Genomic DNA, 19,690 nt, shown 5'->3' on the forward strand with positions numbered 1-19,690 from the left:
GCAGCCGGTATCAGCTGGTCTCACCACATTTCCCTCAGAGCTCTGACTAAAACCCTCAGACCTGAGTGCTCCGTCTGCTAAACCCAGCTCTAGATTAGGGTCTGATTGTCCGTATAGTGGAGCAGATACAGTGGGATTTTCTGTAGTAATGACAGATGTTTTAGAGGAAGTAAAGGGATTCTGGCTGCAAAGAGGAGCTTTGGCTTTGTCATCGCTGTTAAGATTTGGCCTCATGAACCCAATTTTTGCCTGTGAAACACAAATCTGAGCACTTTAAAAAGACAATAATAGTATTTAAAATGTAACCATAACAAAAAAAAAATAATAATTACAATGTGGATAAATGTTCAAGGAGTTCTGAACATGAGCTGAAGTCCCACCCCCTTTTTGACCCCCTGGTCCACTGGCATGTGCCAGACAATCTTCGGTAACACTTTACTCGAAGGTATCTACATAAGAGTGACATGACACTGTCATGAACACATGACACTGTCATGACACATGAACCCTAACCCTAACTTGTCATGACAAAAAACGAATGACACTTAATGACAGAAGCGTTATGTCATAAACGTTGACTTGTTTATAATGTTTATGACACGTTCATGACAGTGTCATGTCACTCTTATGTAGATACCTTCAAGTAAAGTGTGAGCCAATCTTCTCACAAGGGGTTTGTATCTAAAATGATGCAACACGTTACTGGACCTTTTTGTATCTGCTACTGGTGAGTAAAATTGGACAATCTCAGAATTATTTTTAAAAAAACAACATATCCCATCAGTACCAGGCAGGGGAGTAGCACAAAATGATGGAGCCTGTACACAGGCATCCTCTATGGGCCACTCCCCGTACCCAAGGCTATTCATTCTAGTATTAGTAGTAGTACTTTGTGGGCCCCCTTCTCACATGAGGGCCATGTATACTCAGTCCCCTTTTTCCCCTCCAGTCCGACGCCTCTGGTCCCAGGAGACGCAGTAAAAACCTCATGGGAGCTGTAGTTTTGTTTTATCTTTTTTTAAATGGCAGTGTTTAAAGTGTTCATATTATGCTTTTTGGCTGTTTCCCTTTCCTTTGTTGTGTTATATATCTTTTTGTGCACGTTATAGGTTTACAAAGTGAAAAAGCCCAAAGTCCACCCCAAAGGGACTTACCATCTCCAACAGAAAACACTGTTCACAAACTGCTCCAAACAGCTCTATTGTAGTCCAGCCTTTAATTCCGTGATGAACGCTCATCGTTTTGTAACACACGTTATAATGCTCGCCTAGCTGTAGCGTGGCACGCCCTCATACTCTGCTTCTGACTGGCTAGTAGTCCTTACCTAGGTACTGTGCATGTGCGACTCCCAACAAAGATGGAACAGAAGTGAGATGCCTCACTCTGTAGCTGAAACAGAGAGCTCAACACACAGGGTGAAAAGAGGAGCTGCAGCAATGTTCAGTACAACAAATATATGGTGTTTTTTGAAAATTAAACCACGTAAACCTATTCTGATATAACCTCTAAATACAATTATGAACCTGAAAATGAGCATAATATGAGCACTTTAAATGTTATTGGAATTGTGTCATCCAGTTGGTCTTTGGGTAGCTGATGAATATTCAGTGCAGAATGTGGACAGAAAAGTCCTCTTTGAGAATGATGAAAGAACCCCTCAAAAATACACTGTGCTCATAGTGAGGCTTTTTCAGCAGCACACCTGTAAATACACAGCGGACGGACATTTTCTGGGATAACTTTTACACATATGAGTACTGTCAGTTGTATTTTCAAAATGAAGAAAACTGTAACTAATGACAAAATATGTAATCTAAATGTAAAAACAAAAAAGGGCGGACCCCACCACCAAAAATCTACTCACAAAATCTGAAACGGCTTTCACTCTCTAATGACATGTCGTTTTAATGTGATAAACTTTAGCCGGCAACTTTTCATAGACATACAAACCTATATTTTATATGACGATCAGATTGGAAACGTACATTTTTCCATGTGTTAAATGATATATGTGCATATATTTGTATATGTGAGAGGACTTTTCATTTCTTGCATACAGCTGTGCGCTCTGACCCTTACTGTCATCTTCACCCAACAGCTTCCTGCTGAGACACAGGCCCTCATGCTCTCTTTTCATATAAGACCAGAGCTCTATCTGCCCATTTTAATATCATTAATGATAATTTCTTCAATAGTATTTATGCATTTGTAAGATGTATGTGGATTTAAGTGGTCAACATATGAATTGTGTAAGTTTTAGGGGGATCACGGTTCATTCCACAGCTAGAGTTAACACATGTGACAGTTCCTGCATGCAGGTGAAAGCCTGTCAGTATTACTTAGCTCTTCCAGGAAAACATATGATCTCTCCTAGTTCAATCCTACAGTGTGTGAGATTTTTTTCTCTTGTTCTCTCTCTCCTTTTCTCTCTCATTCTCTGCCACTCTCTCCAGTTTCTCCTCTCTCTTTTTTTTCCAACACATAGGTGGATTAAGGCAGAGGGGCTTTTGTTTAGATAAAGCGAAGGATTAGGTAGAGATTTGCCCCCATAAAGTTGTGGGCTTAATGGGCCTTTTATCCCTGCATGTCCCTAAAGCTGTGTTGCCTCTGGATTAGGACTATACAATGGGGCCCCTTGTGCAGAGGGATCCGGGCCAGAGAGAGAAGAGAAGGAAGGCAAGGAGAAGAAATGAGACAGAAGGACTGAGACAAGGAAGAAAAGAGGGCAAGGAGAAAGAGAGAAGGGGATGGAAGGAGAGAAAAAAAGAGGGGGAATTATACAGCTTTTAGAGGAAACTGACAGGTTAGAAACTTTTAGAGGAGGGATTTGCGGAGGCCATCCTGAGATCTTGTCACCAATAATAGGGATTTCAGGAGGATTCAGAGGCGTGGGGCTGACAATAAACCGCAAGACTGTCGCTGTCTTTGTAAATTCATTTATCTAACAAATATATATTTATTTAAATAAATAGGAAAGCGGCTCTTACTGTGGATGTGCTGCTAATAGCGGGTGTAAGAGCTGGCTCCTGGCAAATTGCTTTGTTATTCTTGTCAAAAAAAGGTCTCCTGCAAGAAGTCGATTTTAAACCACACATCAAAAATGATTAATTGCCCTGGGATGAACAGATGCTGAAATACCCTTGAATGGTGCTGGGGAGGCTTGCTGGATTGCAGACCTAATGTATTCATGAAGTTGCAGAAACATCATTAAGAGTATTAATTAGCTATTAGAGAGCAAAAACTCACCGGCATTAAAGATGGTTTTGTTTTTCACACCTCTATCCAAAAATACAGGCTGAGACAAGAGGAGAGAAAAAAACACACTTTGGATATCTGAATGAGTGATGCCGATAGGGGAGAAAATGTTTTCAAAAGGCTTAAACCTGACAGGAAATCAATAAAGAAACAACAGGAATCTGCTCTGGACCAGACGTTTTCGGGTGTTAAAATCTGAATGAGGTTACAGGACATTTTGAGTAGGGGTGTAACGATACATCGATCTGGATCGAATGTATCGATTCAATATTATCGACACAAAGTGAAAATATCGATAGGCCTACATATCGGCATCTTTAAGATGCGCCTTCATTTTGAAATTCCCACTTTATATTTATTGTTTTTATTAAAAAAAGAGTTTGTTTTTTATTTAAATGTATGGAAGAGCTCAGAAATAAAATTGTCAAATCATATTTTAGTTGCTTTTTGTTAATATATATACTGTATATATATATATATATATATATATATATATATATATATATATATATATATATATATATATGTGTGTGTGTGTGTGTGTGTGTAGGCTATGTATCATGCAGACTTTGTGATAGCCTATCAGTAAATATTCTATTGTTGTCCAATGAATCGATATAATATCTATTGTGGTAAAAACTTTTGAGTGGTAAAAACGCCAAAAACCCAGGTTCCTTTGCCAAAGTAACATTTTTTGTTTTGTTTTTTTTTTTTTTAATTTTGGGTTGATCGTCAACTGGAGGTCATTGTTTAGCCGGCTTGTATTGAGCAGTGCATGGCTGGGTAGGGTGCTGGGGGGTAAGGGGAGCAGTTTTGGGGCCGTCTAAGCCCTTCAGACGCGCTGGACAGCTCTAGTCGCTTCTAAGGAGCTTTGGGTGGAGAGGCGCTGAGGAGAAAAACTCTTTCTCGCTTTAATTGCTTTAGAGACGGTCCTCACAAAGAGACAGTGGCCAGATTTACCTCCCGTTTAAGTTCTTATTGCCATTGGTTCACAAGTTAATCCTCTTTCTTTCTCAGACCTCGGAGGAAAAAAAAGAAATAAAATAGGAGCCTACCAAGGCGACAGAAAGAGGAGAGGCACACGAGCTTTTCCAGGCGAGGAGAGGGGAAAAGTTCCAGGTTGTTGGACAGAAACAGATTTAGAAGGAATGCCAGGGAGATGACATTTCGACTACATCATTTACACCAATTATTACAATTAATAGGCCTAATAATAATAATTCTGAAATTAATAATAGGCCTAATAACGCTTTTTTTAGGACGCAAATAAAAATAAAATAGGCCTACACTTTGTCTTGTGAAATATATAGAACCACAATTGAAACTACACTGATTGATTCATATGTTTGTACTTCATTCAACGTTGATGCAATAAACACATCGAATATTTAATCCGTCCCAAGGCTATTATAACAGCAAGTAGGCCTATACGCACGTTATTGGTTATTGGTCATGTTATTGAAGTTACTATCATGTTCTTTTTCCCCTCGTCATTTAAATCCAGCTGTGTATTTTTAACATTCCAAATCAATGTAATAGTTTAAAACTAGAATATGATGACTTGTATATGGCTACATACGTTTTTTTGTGACGAGACAACACACACACACACACACACACACACACACACACACACACACACACACACACACACACACACACACACACACACACACACCACTGATTGTGCATTTGGGCGCAGTTGTGTTTTAGTGTGCGTCAAAGCGCATGCCTATAAATATTCTCCCTATTCCATGACAACTTTTGTCTACTGTTCAGATGTGTTCAGAGGGAGAAACATGGTCAGAGATAAAACTGCGTTATAGGCCAAGCACTTTTCCCAAAGAATCTCCCAACAAAATATGCAAGCTTTACATTAAAAGGCTACTTTGCGCTGCCCTTAATTCCCTACCTAAACGGTTTTTCTCCGGGAGAAGAAATCTTCTCTAAAAACCCTTCAAGAAGAGAAGGGCATTATTGCCCTAATCCTCTTACCCGCAGTCATTTTAAGACAGGGGTTTTTGGAGGCTGAGATGGCGTCTTGTCTTCCCTATCCCATCCCAAATCCTTCCAGGCCGGGAGAGAGTCTAAAGGCAGCACCCTGGCATCTATTAGCCATCTCTCTAAAGTCTCTCTCTCTCTCACGAAGGAAAAAAAAGCCGAAAAGCAAACAAACTAAAGGTTGGTTGCTTTTACTCACAAAAACTAAGGAAAGCCAATTAGATTCATGATCCAAGTGCATTCAAGCAGTTGGAGGATAGGAGATTTGGAAAAAAAACAAAAACAAAAACATTCATGCAATAGGTTCACCGAGTATTGTGAATGTCTGAAATGTGTTTACAACGTGTGTTTTATAGCCTATAGCCTATGGTTTTGTGTGTATCATTTATATTACAGAGAAATACCTCAGGAATATTTTACTCATTGTTACAAGTTTGAGATTTAGAAATATATATAAGAATCTGGCTATATATTTAGACTAAATTACAGCAGATTTGCCAAAAAAAATGAAATTCATTCTATTCTTCAAATCACAATCACAATTAAATCAATATCTACACATTTTACCAAACTTTAGCCATTAAGAAGCTTAAATCTTCACGTTTGGAGAATGTTTATCAATTTCAATAAATGAAAGAAAAGAAAAAAAAAAAAAACAGAAAACATCGTGTACACAGATGCGGAGAGATTAAGTGGACATAAGGTGCTTAAATTGATCACATATGGAAATAACTCCAGATGTCAGCGCGCTAGAGTCTGCCGCTGGACGTTCAGCTGTCTGATTGACTTGACTGACAGCACGGAGAGCCAATAGAAAGCCGGCATGACCCCCGCGAAGCTCTCCTTAAAATCCCTCCGCCGGGCTCTCGCGCACCAGCAGATGGCGGCTTCCCAGCTCTGCGCGAGACACAACGAGAGAAGCAGGTGGAGCGCGAGCGGGCGGACTTGAAGTGAAGCAACAGACTGGATGACTTTTACATTTGCCCCGATTTGTTATCTCACTGTCGGACAAAAGGACGGGAACGGTGGGCATTAGGAAAGCAACACACGGCAGCTGGAAGTTGACGAGCTCGGATTCTCCGCTGTCTGTGTAAGAAGTGACGGAAAAGACAACTGTCTCTACAAGAGGTAAACACTTTTTTACTATCTCTTCATTCAGTTAAGCTACACTTTTTTTCTCACACGTTGCGTTTTTTTTGTTCAAACATGCTTTAATGTTCATGTTAAGCTGGTTCCCATTTTTATCAACCTCTAAAGTAGGCTAATTTCAGCTAAATTGACTCTAAATACGTGTTTGTTAAGTAGCCAACAAAACCATACATAGGCTACGATAAGCCTATATCAAATGTAGATTTTTTTTGCTTTCAATTTAGTGGAGACGAAAGCAGTTCCTCCAATAAAAATGTAGTATTTGTTATGAAAGATCTAATATTTTTAAGTTACAGGGTGCAACCCAAAATGTAACCTGCGTCACATTACAAATAGCCTAATTAATACAAAACAAAAAGGCTGCATGACCCTTAACACGTAGCTAGCCTACCTTTTTTTTTTTTTTTAAATGCACGAGCCAAAAAAAATGACATAGCCAAAATTAAAGGAACTCCTGTTCGACCCTCCTTTGGTTACACTTTTACAACATCTGAAATTAGCCTAAAGTGGAACAAAAATAACAGAAGCACGACAAAGTAATGTGAGGTTTGTCTACTGTTTTTTTCCCCCCTAAAAATGTTACGGTTATGTCTTGTATGCTTTTTCGTTATACAAAATAATGTCGCAGTGACATCGGAATCCTAGAATGCTTTAACAGACAATAGCCTGGCATACATTTAAATTTCAGTCTGGCTTCTGCATAATACATAGGCTATCCTCCATAATAACAACTGAGAGAAAATACCAGAGACACGTCGCTGGCCCTCTGACAGTTCACACTGTGACACAGCAAAGAGCAGACTGTCAGGTCGACTCATGCCCCTGAGGGCTGTTAGCAAATAACATTTTTCCTAATTTAGTCGGATCAAAGAGTTGCACTGTACATGCCAATTTACATAATGACGGTTTGATAATCGAAGCATTGCGCAGGGCTGCCAGGAGGGCCCATGCAGTGCCTGGAGCAGAGAGAGGGGCTTATGAATGACAATAACGGCACTGACAGGCTCACAGGGATGAGCTATTGTGCTGAATTTGATATGGGCAGGAGGATACAGGCTATAAGCAGAGATGTAGTGGTAAATATAAAAGGTTGGTAAAGCTGGCTATCATGAGAAGGCATGGCTTTAAACCAAAAAGTGTACTTGGACACAAAATAGAGGGCCAAAAAGTCTAAAAGCATTCAGCTGAGATCATGATACTTTTTATTTGCAGATGATTGCATTTTGCAAAGAGTGATGGCAGACGTTTAAGTCCCTCAAACTTTCATCAGTGCTTGCAGGTGTACATAATCTGCTCATTTGGAGACATGTTTACATAGATACATGGTGCATTTCTGTCCTTTATAGGCCTGCATTTGGAGTGATTTAAAGCGTAATCCGATTGAAATGTATATCCTACGCCTTCATTTTCAGAGAATACAGAAAAGGAAAAAACGCAACTGTGGAGAATCGTTGGCCTATTCGCCTACTAGAACACGCACGCACATTTGCCCACACAAACGCACACGCGGGAACTCCAACCAAGAGCTAACCAGTCAGCCCCACTGTACGTCCGTCCGTGTCAGCGTTGATGATGAATGGAGGGCCTCGCAGTCGAAACCTATTTGCACTTCCATTAGACGGGGAGCCAAATGGGGATCAACATGCATATTTTTACCCGCGGAGAGGCCATACATCTCAGCCAAAACGTTGCCCCGGGGCGATGGGATAAGAGGCCGCCAGAGAGGGGAAGGGGAGGGGGGGAGATACGGGGAGGTGGGGGGGGCCCATTCAACTCAAATACTTGGGGGAGTAAAGTAAATGTTTAGCGAAGCACCTTCTGTCCCGGCGAATTAAACTATTCCCCACTGCCCTCTGATCACATTCATCAGCCGCCGCAGCCACTTAATAGGCTGGGAATAAGCACTGCGGGCATCACACGCGCACACACACACACACACACACACACACACACACACATACACACACACACACACACACACACACACACACACACACACACACACACACACACACACACACACACACAGAAAAATGGGTAGAAAAACTGCCTTTCAGGAGAACGACCACCCAGACTTATAAAATAGGTATAGTAATTGGCCTATTTTAATCCAATAGTATTATAATAACAATAATAATAATAATAATAATAATAATAATAATAATAATAATAATAATAGTAATATAATATTAATACAAATGATCAAGTCATAATCAAAAGATGTCAACCAGTGATATCCAGCCTCATTTCAGAGCATGCATGGGCAAACGGTTCTAAAATCTAAAACATTGGAATTACTTAGAAAGTATTTGTAACAGCAAATGCTGATTTGTTGTTATTCAGTTGTTGACATAATAGGCCTAAAGCGTTGTGAATTAGTCAAATTAAATACAGCCAAAACGAAATAAGTCAAATGATAATCAGAAATATTAAGAAGTGGCCTACCTGTACATAAGTCTAAAGAACTTAACCAGTTCCCTGGGTACTGTATACCTGTCATACAGCAGACAGATGGGTATCTTTTCCCTGTGGTCTCTATGTGATAGTTCTAATAACTGCTTGGGCCTCGGAGATATTCCCTCCTGTCAGCCTCCTCCGTGCTAATACATATCTAATCGTGTCCTCGAGCGCTTCATCTAAATCTCGGGCCGTGAAGGAGAACTACAAAATAGAGTTTGGAAAATTGATGCCATGTGAACGAACATGGATGTTTTACTTCAAGAAATGAATCTGTCCGTATCAGTAAAAGCGGCAACTATCTGTAGGCTTAATTGTTAATTACAAATAACATAAAAGTACCCAAAATAAAATCGCAAGCTTTGCTGTTAATGGTTGCAAGACTTTGAAAAAGCCAGTCACTAAAACTGAACAGCACTTAGTGAGGACAGCATTTCCGTAATCATAGCCTATTAAAAAAATAATCCTGCTATCCGGTTACAGGTTTTGCCACCGAGACCCGGAACAAATCTCCTTATTTCATTTTCCAAAAGCACATTTCATCAACGCCTTGATCTGTCAAAGCACCGTTTTCAATGGGGATTTGGCTTGTCCGGGATCACAGAAACCACGTGAATAAATTCATGAATAAGGCATCCGTCACGGTTCATTACGGGAACGAGTGATAATTACCCCAATTAAAAGTCTTTTGTATAATTAATGGATTGAACACAGCGATAATTGGATGTTAATGGATAACACTTTGGTCTGAGTGCGCACATTAAAATCTATTGGCCCTTGAGCGCGAGGATCTGCTGTCTTTTACTAATAATAATAAAAAAAAACTCGCGTGTGTCATAGCCTCGGAATCAGAATCAGAATAGGGTTTATTGCCAAGTAAATAATAAATAACACTTGTAAGGAATTTGATGCATAGGCCTACATAAACAACCAAACATGAATACGAAATAAACAATAAATAGGCCTACAGAAACACATATATACAAAATAACTGTATAACATAAGATAAAAAGGAAAAAGAGTCTGAATGCATTGAGTGCAGCATGTGCAAATATATATAGAATATGCAATGGGCAGGTGTATAGTCCAGGATGGAGCTAAATGCAAAGTGTAGTGTCTATGGGTGGGGGGGTTAAGGGTCATACAGACTGTGACTATAGCCTATGACATATGACTGAGTTATTCTGATCAAAACGGAAGGGTTGGTTTGAGATCGCATGTTCATCAATACTATAACAGCGTGTCTATCGGCAGCCCCCCCCCCCCCCCTCTGTCTGATAAAGCCCAACCATCCTGTGTTCCCTTCCGCAGGTAGCAGCCTCTCAGCATGCAGCACTACGGGGTGAACGGCTACTCTCTGCACGCCATGAACTCCCTCAGCGCCATGTACAACCTGCACCAGCAGGCCGCGCAACAGGCGCAGCACGCGCCCGACTACCGGCCCTCCGTGCACGCGCTCACACTGGCAGAGAGACTGGCTGGTAATTGAGTGCACACGTGCGCACGCACGCACGCACACACACACACACACACACACACACACACACACACACACACACACACACACACACACACACACACACACACACCTTCCAGGTTGTTGTTCTGCCTCCAAACAAATTAGCATCAATTAGCTTTTATTGAAAACAGAAGCCATCGTTTTGTATTTCACTTAATGTTTCTATATGCAGTTCAGTAGCCTATAAGTGACATAGCTTTGTAATATTAGGCTAATAATCAGTCGAAGTTATTTCGTCAGCTTTAGAAACAGCCGAACGAATGAATGAAACAATGCATGCAAATAAAGTAAGTAGCTAGACATATTCCCACCGTGGCCAGTAAAATAAACTTGCCGTGTGTGTGTTTCCTTTCCAACGGCTGCGCATTTCAAGACATCATCCTGGAGGCTCGCTACGGCTCTCAGCACCGCAAACAGCGCCGGAGCCGCACGGCCTTCACCGCGCAGCAGCTGGAAGCACTGGAGAAGACTTTCCAAAAGACCCACTACCCGGATGTGGTGATGAGGGAGCGGCTGGCCATGTGCACCAACCTGCCCGAGGCCCGTGTGCAGGTACTGCTATAGGGGGGGGGGGGAACACTGTCGACTAAAAATATAGCCTACTGGTAGGGAGTTTAGACGGGCTTTTAATGCTTAATTGTGGTTTTATTACGTGTTGCCAAATTATTGTTCAATTTTTGAAAGTTTAAAAAAAATAAAAAAATGTCTTAACATGAATCCAACATATTATTAGTAAATATAAATCAGCTTATTTGTGGAAAGAATATTGATACTGGCCTATAGGCCACTAAGGTAGCCATCCACAGATAGAGGTAATGAGGATTCACTGTGCCCATAGGCATAATTTACACTGGCCAACCTAATTGTAGGAAGTATTTATTAAGCCTTGCTCACACATAAATTAAGCTTTACACTTACGACTGCACAAAAGAAAAGGTAGCTTATCCAACTGAAGACAATAAATGCTTAAATACAGCGCCAGTTAAACTACTATTAATAATGATTAAACTGATTTAAGTTTGATTATGATCATTTGCTTTTAAACTGAAAGTTCATTATTTTACGGCCTTCTGGACATGCTTGTTATTGCTGTCACTTATTGACTTTTTGGGCTTTTCATTTGCCACTCAATCACTTGAGGCTGACTGAAATCAACCATTTAGTGTGTGTTAAAGTCCCTACTACAGTTTTCATCCACTGTTGTCGTACATCTTTTTTTCGGCATGTTCTCCGTCTAACTCGCCCTCTTCTCCCCGTCTGCCATCAGGTTTGGTTCAAAAACCGCAGAGCCAAGTTCCGTAAGAAGCAGCGCAGCCTCCAGAAGGAGCAGCTCCAGAAGCAGAAGGAGGCGTCAGGGGAAGGAGGGAGCGAGAAGGAGGACGCACCTCCTTCCACAACTATCCTTCCTGACAGCCAGCTCCCTCCTCCATCCTCCTCCTCCTCCTCCGCCTCGTCTCTGGAGACAGAGGGTCCTGTAGTCCATGCTGTACCGCTGGACATGGAGCTCAACGTCACGTCAGCAGAACACTCTGGCAGCGAGTCGGCGACCGAGGACAACGCCACAGATAAGGAGGACGAGAGTAAATCCCAGAGAGAGGAGATGAAGTGTGAGAGAGCAGTGACTCCCGGCGACGTTTCTCCAGGTTGCAAAAGACTCAGCCCTAAACCAGGTAAGAAAATGTTTGATTTTCACTCTGACAAGGAGCTCAATTCCATTTATTTCATTAAGGAAATGATGGAATATCACCTGATCGGTGATTGATTGGTCGGCAATTTTCTTTTGATGTTTGCAGTTATATTTATATTATAACACTCCAATAAGGTTTATTTTTGTATTTAAAGCTGTAAAGGTATGGACATTTCAAAACAGTGTAGTACCCGAAAAGCATTTTGCTTCCTCCTACTCCCTTTCAGACTAAAGTATTTATTTATTTAGCTTATTCTTTTTTTCATAGTAGACTACTTTTGTGTCTTGTGTTTTATGTTTTTTTTTGTGTATTCTTTCGTATGTTGTTCGAAATAAACCATTCATTCCATCAATTCCCTTTTTTATCCTTCACAAACTTACTTCACGGCATCCCTCATCTGCAATGACTGCATGACTGTACTCATCAGCTGACTGAATAATGAAACTCCACTCTTCTCTCTGTCCAGACTCTCCCCTGGTTTCTCCGTCCGTGACCCCCCCCTCCTCCTCCAGCGGCGGCCTGGCCAGCAGCGCCCCCCTCTCTCAGAGCCACTCTTACTCCTCCTCCCCTCTCAGCCTGTTCCGTCTGCAGGAGCAGTTCCGCCAGCACATGGCTGCCACCAACAACCTGGTGCACTACCCAGCCTTTGACCTCTCTGCCCCATCTTCCCTTCCCTACCTGGGGATGAATGTTAACATGCCCCCCGCGCCGCTGGGCTCTCTGCCCTGCCAGTCTTACTACCAGTCCCTGTCCCATCACGCCCAGCAGGTGTGGAACAGCCCGCTGCTGCAGGCGTCGGCTGCAGGCGGCCTCGCCAGCCACAACAGCAAGACCACCAGCATCGAGAACCTGCGTCTGAGGGCCAAGCAGCATGCTGCCTCGCTGGGACTGGACACAATGTCTAACTGAGAATCAGATCGCATGGAGGACAATGTAAACTAGGCCTACACATCAGCCCATCCCACTGCGTGTCTGTGTGACTGTGATAGTTATACTAAAGCCCTTCTCAAGTAGATGGGCAGAGGACATGCAGAGATGTCCAAAAATAAAACATGCCATCATGCACTGGACCTACAGAACTCCATTTAACAGCTTTTCAAGGCAGACCACAACTCCCAACAGCTGGTCTGATTTCTCCTAGCTTCCGTTGCAGCTCAAGGTCCAAACATATAACCTCTGGAAAAGAGAACCGAAATTTTTTTTGAACGTTGCTAGAATAATGCGACGGATCAAATGAATGTCCCGACTCAGAGGACAGAGAACGTATTCCTGACTCATTTGATGATGATGTTTCCACCACACGTAATGCTGGACCTTCTTAACATCTGAAATAATTCCAAAAAAATAACAATGTACACAGCTGACGATGGATGCACTCGGTTTAAAAGACAATGCAAATAATGTTTACAAGAATAATGTGAATAATGAGGCACTTTTGAAGGAATTAGGCCCGTTGGCCAGGAGGGAAAAAAGGGATCGCTCGCGCAGCAAAGAGAGCATTTCTGTCACAGGACCATTGACATTTCAATTAAGCAACATGGTTATGTACATAGCATGTGCTACATAACAGCGCATTAATAAAAATAAACTCCAAACCATGTTGTCCTCAACAGCATAATTAAAAGTGACTAATTTACCAGTTTAGTGGCCAGTAATATGCCACTTTGTACAGAGGCTGGCTTGATAATGAGGAAATGATTTCAGTGACTAAATTCTCAAAGCTTTTAATTACATTTTGCCCTGGGCTGAGGGAGCTGGGGCAAATGCAATTATGAACATGCATACCATTTAAGACCGTCTTTATAAAATTCAAAAAGGTCCGTGTACTAAAACGGTCAATTAAGGTAGCAACATGATTGGAATCACTCTACCATCGATCAATTCCCTTTGAATACAAAATGATATGGTAAACACATTTGGACAGTTTGGAAAAAAAAACATCTTGACCCATATTTTGTCAGCAGTTATTCTCGCCTTAATATTCTCTTGAGGAAACATGCAGCTTTTCATCGAAAGTCAGACCGACTGTTAGCACTTGAGGAGAATCACACACGTCTCTGATGTTTTCTGTTAATGTGTTCTGGAAGCTAATGAAAAAAATGCACATTATTTTAATATTTAAAATACAAAAAAAGTCTATCTATTAATGTTTACTGGTAAGGTAATTGTAAAGTCCCTATTATGTTGTGTAATTGATAATGGACTCTGTCAGACCTTTAGCTGTCAGATTGTAAGATTGTATTTGCTGAGCTCACCGGCAGCCCCGTCTACTCCTCCTCTCTTGGTTGTCTGTGTAACGCTGCTGGGTTGAATTCCTATTTTAAATATGTTCAGTTTCTTCGCGGGATTCGGCTAGAAAGAAGCAATTTTACAAATATGGATTGCTGGGAAACCGTCACCTTCTGTATATTGCAATCCAGACAGGAACACCTGAAGTCAAAGAAAGTGAACAGATTTCAGTGAACTGATCTGAGTCCTCTGTGTACTGCTGTCTTGACTCTATTTAAGTTCTGTTGTTGCTATTATTCTAATGCTGTCCCCCCCCCCACACACTGTCTCTGTCAAACTACTTAGTCCAGTGGTAGATAGATGTATTATGGTGGAGGAGAGAGTGAGCGGACCATCAGCAGTGTTGTTTCCTTTACTCCTCCCTAACAATGTAGACTTGAACTAGTGTTGTTGTAAAATAAATCGCAAATAAAAATATTGCTTGGCGATCTTTAAACTATCTGTGCTGCGTATTTACACAGTAAAATTGTGGTAATGGCCAAACACTGACAAGGGTGGTGTGCAGGGCCACAGTTAAAATCTGTCATAGAAATGTCAAAAAAACAGCATGAATTAGAAATAGAACAAGGAGCTATATAAGCTTTAGGATCTTATGTTTGAATGTGTCTGCTAATCCACCTTGCAATGAGTACACTAACTTTAAAACCTATTCATCGAGCGTACAAAAAGAACTCTGGTGGAACATAGGTGGGTTAAAATTCCTACTTTGGCCAAAGTAAAATATATACGTAAAAAAGCAAGTAGAATATAATGCAGGTTATATAGTTAAGCCTTAAAAATTAGAGTACGGTAGGTGAAGGGATGGGAAGAAGGTGAAATTGAGAGAACAATTAAAAAAACGTATCAGAATTTGCATGGACACAAAGAGTGTTTTGGAGCAAAAGAGACAGAAAAAAGACAATGTAATCTGAAAAATAAAAAAGGCTGCATGGAAACATAAGCCATCCACAATGAATAAGCAGGCCATTATCCTGAAGAATGACGGCCTGGGGCGGTGATTATGCTGCTATTATATCTTTAACAGCATGGTTTGTCAAAACGCACAGACCCCCACCCCAACCCTGCTCTCACACACACTCTCTCTCTCTCTCTCTCGCTCACACACACACACACACACACACACACACACACACACACACACACACACACACGCACACACACGCACACACACACACACACGCACAGAACTGTGCCCTTGTTCTTCCCACACTAAACTTTACGTGGCTGTGTGACATTGCTCTGCTGTTAATTGAATCAGCCTTTAACATCATTTATATGTCCCCTTCAGTGTGTGTAAATAACAAATGCACCTCGGCTGATGCATTGAGCAATTTCCCTGACCGTTATGAATGACCAGTATCCAACCATCGGATAGAGTGGGATAATGATCTTAGCAGATTAGCAGCGTTAATGTGGGTGTAACACCTCACCCTAACCTTGTTGTATTTTTATTACACCACATACTGTACATGTTGTGTGTCCTCCTCGCCTGACTGATCAGATTGTGGTGTGGATACGCAGCAGGAGTCAATGTCCTTGTTAGCCAGAGAAACTGTCCTGGTACACGGCGGCAGGATTTCCTCCCATGGGGCTCTGCAGCAGAGAACATAACACAATAGTCTTGTTCCAAATGTTCTCTCTTTTCTTAACAGCCATCCCCCAAAACACACACACACACACACACACACCCTGGGGGTTGAACAGGGATTGCTAGATTGTACTGCTGCAGGGTCAAGTGTGTTGAGCCCTTGATGCTGGATCAGGTGCTTCCATCTCTAACACTCAGGGCTGTATATTCACCACTTCACCCCCATAACCACCTATTTATAGGCACACACGTATCTCCATCTACTTTCCTTTAAGCAAGTGCAGACGTGTGTGTCTGTGTGTGTGTGAAGTTCGAAAAAAATGTACCCAGTTGCCAGCAGTCTGAAGCTATGAACACAATAGCTTAATTGTGTCAGACAGTTCCACTTTAAGATTTGAGTTGTCATAACCGAGGTTAGAATAGTTTAGAATTTTCAGTTAGTTTTTATTTATTTTTGACTTTTTTTTTTTTATTTCATTTTAGTTGAGTTTTAGTTAGTTTACAGTGTGTTTGCTAGTTTTAGTTTGTTTTCAGTTTTTCAGGAAAGTTTAGATTTTATATATTTAGTTTTTGTTTGTTTTTGTTATGGCCAGGTATAATATTTCACAAGTATGTAACTACATAAACATACAGAATAGGAATGGCCATGATGTTTAATGTTTAATCTACACACGGCCGGTACAGTGAAACTGCGAATGGGTCAGTAAATCACTTATATATCATAGCTAAAAAAACGATTTACGCTCATTTGGATTTGTTTTATTATTATTAGTTAGTTTTTTTAAGACTGCACAAAGTAATGCTCTACATATTTTAAGGTCTGTGTCTGAAATGTTACACCGCGACTGCAAATACGTAACATGAACTTTCTTTCACCACATCTCTCTCCTCTTCTCTATTTCTTCTCTCTCATCTTTTTCCTTCTTTCTCTCCCTCTCTCACTATATATACGTGATCATTTGCTGGCATTCATACAGACTCACGCATGTCCACCACACACGCACACACACACACACACACACACACACACACACACACACACACGAGCAAGCCCCCCACACAAAAATCACAGTGTACCATTCAATCAGTGCTTTTTTTCTCTCCCTCCTCTCCATGGTTCTCTTAAAGGTTTTAACCATGGCGAGAATGAAAAGTGCCAGCGTTAGAAACCTTGGGCCCATTGAGGAGGTGACAGGGTCTGCCAGAATATGATCCTAATCCTGTTTCCAGCATTCTTTTAGCTCACTGGCATTGCCATTTCGCCGCATATTCTCGGAGCTGTCAGGCCCAGGGAAATCCCTCTAATAGCCCATTGCCCAGTTACACATCAAAGCCCTCCTGGAAAACCACCAGCAGGAACTTAACGGAGAGGGAAGCACAAGTACAATCAGGCTCACAGCTGCACATACACATGTAGAAAAAAGCTTGCCTGTAAACATAATGCTCAAATAAATTTAACTCCTACATGGTGCAAGAGGGTGAAACTTCTCTAAAGAAATGTAACATGGCAGTAATGCTTGGCCTTTTTTATGTTTAATAATGAATAGGGCAGAGTCAGAGCAAAGATAGACGGTTATAGAGATGGAGAAACAACGACAGGAGTGATATCAAGAGGCAGACAACAGGTGGCTAAACTGTGTATCCTGGGCCACCCTCCTTTAGTTCCACTTCATCTTCCATTTTCTTCTTGTCCTTTTTTTTTTCTTAAACACTCTGACTGCCATCTCGCCCCTCCCCGGGTAATCTTCTTAGAGAGAAGAAAACCCCCATTCTCTCTCTTCTTAATCTGGCTGCAGCCTAAACCCACGGTTGCATTTCCCAACGTGGGCCTCAGTGAACCAAACACCAGTGCTCTCAGCCACATCTTGGAGGACTGTGTCTATCGCAGAAAGCTTACTCACATTCTGAGTGTATGGCTTGTGTACAAAGCTCGTTTGGAGCGACTTAAAGCACAGTCTGTAGTTCTGAAGGGAAAAATGGCGGCAACTAAAAGTGTGTAAATATCTCACGTGACATCCAACACATTCTCACTCCCACTCCCACGTAAAATACGGACGCTTGGTCAGGTGCCTTTGACGCTAAAAGTCTCCTTTAGCGTCATATCTAAACTCGCTTTATCTAAACGCGTTGGGTCAGGACTATTAGCGCCACTTTGGACGCAGTTAGGTTAAGGAAAAGGTCATGGGTGGGCTTATAAAAAGGTACGTTTCCATGACACACGGGACAAGAAAAGGACGGATGGGTTTAGGAGAAGAAGAACGGGACAGTTGGGTTTAGGAAAAGAAGAACGGGACAGTTGGGTTTAGGAAAAGAAGAACGGGACAGTTGGGTTTAGGAAAAGAACGGGACAGTTGGGTTTAGAAAAAGAAGAACGGGACAGCTGGGTTTAGGAAAAGAACGGGACAGTTGGGTTTAGAAAAAGAAGAACGGGACAGTTGGGTTTAGGAAAAGAACGGGACAGTTGGGTTTAGAAAAAGAAGAACGGGACAGCTGGGTTTAGGAAAAGAAGAAAGGGACAGCTGGGTTTAGGAAAATAAGAACGGGACAGCTGGGTTTAGGAAAATAAGAACGTGACAGTTGGGTTTAGGAAAAGAAGAACGGGACAGTTGGGTTTAGGAAAAGAAGAACGGGACAGTTGGGTTTAGGTAAAGAACGGGACAGTTGGGTTTAGAAAAAGAAGAACGGGACAGTTGGGTTTAGGAAAAGAACGGGACAGTTGGGTTTAGGAAAAGAACGGGACAGTTGGGTTTAGAAAAAGAAGAACGGGACAGTTGGGTTTAGGAAAAGAAGAACGGGACAGTTGGGTTTAGGAAAAGAAGAACGGGACAGTTGGGTTTAGGTAAAGAAGAACGAGACAGTTGGGTTTAGGAAAAGAAAAACGGGACAGTTGGGTTTAGGAAAAGAACGGGACAGTTGGGTTTAGGAAAAGAAGAACGGGACAGTTGGGTTTAGGTAAAGAAGAACAGGACAGTTGGGTTTAGGAAAAGAAGAACGGGACAGTTGGGCTTAGGTAAAGAAGAATGGGACAGTTGGGTTTAGGAAAACGTGACACGTTGGGTGAAAGTCCTGTGTTGTTTTGGGCTTTCATACTACTCGCTACCGTTGTCGCTCTTAATGCTACGTCATCTTCAAGCACCGTGTAGCTGCTGCTCTCCCCGGTGCGTTCCACACACACGCTGAAGGGTGCTTTTTGTGTCGTATCTGACGCTGAGAGCCACTGCCCAAGCGTCCGTATTTTACGAGTTTGGAGTGAGAACAGGTTGTGACATCAGCAAATGTAACACAAAAGCAAGACTGGGCTACAATGGGGAATGTACTAGATCTTCTCAGGCATGTGCCACCAGATTTTACTCTACAACACACATTAGGTAGGTAATAAATGTTATTATATCCCCATAGCAATATATATTGTGATACAACAAATTTACTGGAAAATCAATTTAGAAACTGTTAATGGAAAAAAAATGACCAGACTGTAATGAGTTATTCTGCAAATTAAATACTTCCCAAAAAGAGTGCCTGTGGATTGATTAGCAACTTTAACTGAGTCGTTAAAAATATTGTTACCTCTGTATTAATGGTATGGACAAAATCTCTGACAGTTGACATATTATCTAATATTGTACAGCCCGGCCCAACCATATTATGAACACAAGTATTTATGAAAAGCACAAATGCAATCATGACAGAATGTTTAACGTTCCAGAGGTTTGAGATCCAGTAAGTCTGCAAATCTATTTGTGA

General features: G+C 41.5%; 1 protein-coding gene across 1 annotated transcript; it reads left to right on the top strand.

Moving 5' to 3' along the window:
* The first annotated feature begins 6,145 nt into the window (after nucleotides 1-6,145).
* dmbx1a (diencephalon/mesencephalon homeobox 1a) lies at nucleotides 6,146-14,783 on the top strand. The gene is made up of 5 exons (XM_031281320.2): nucleotides 6,146-6,384; nucleotides 10,174-10,343; nucleotides 10,755-10,933; nucleotides 11,649-12,051; nucleotides 12,536-14,783. The coding sequence occupies exons 2-5, from the start codon at nucleotides 10,190-10,192 to the stop codon at nucleotides 12,976-12,978; spliced, it is 1,179 nt and encodes a 392-aa protein (XP_031137180.1). The 5' UTR covers nucleotides 6,146-6,384; nucleotides 10,174-10,189; the 3' UTR covers nucleotides 12,979-14,783.
* The last annotated feature ends 4,907 nt before the right edge of the window (nucleotides 14,784-19,690 follow it).

The sequence above is a fragment of the Sander lucioperca genome, chromosome 9, assembly GCF_008315115.2.
Source record: "Sander lucioperca isolate FBNREF2018 chromosome 9, SLUC_FBN_1.2, whole genome shotgun sequence".
In the NCBI taxonomy this organism is placed as follows: domain Eukaryota; kingdom Metazoa; phylum Chordata; class Actinopteri; order Perciformes; family Percidae; genus Sander; species Sander lucioperca.

Coding starts and splice junctions, on each gene's coding strand:
- dmbx1a (XM_031281320.2), top strand. CDS start 10,190: ATGCAGCACTACGGGGTGAACGGCTACTCTCTGCACGCCATGAACTCC. Junction 10,934..11,648: donor TGCCCGAGGCCCGTGTGCAG/GTACTGCTATAG, acceptor GTCTGCCATCAG/GTTTGGTTCAAAAACCGCAG. Junction 12,052..12,535: donor AAGACTCAGCCCTAAACCAG/GTAAGAAAATGT, acceptor CTCTCTGTCCAG/ACTCTCCCCTGGTTTCTCCG.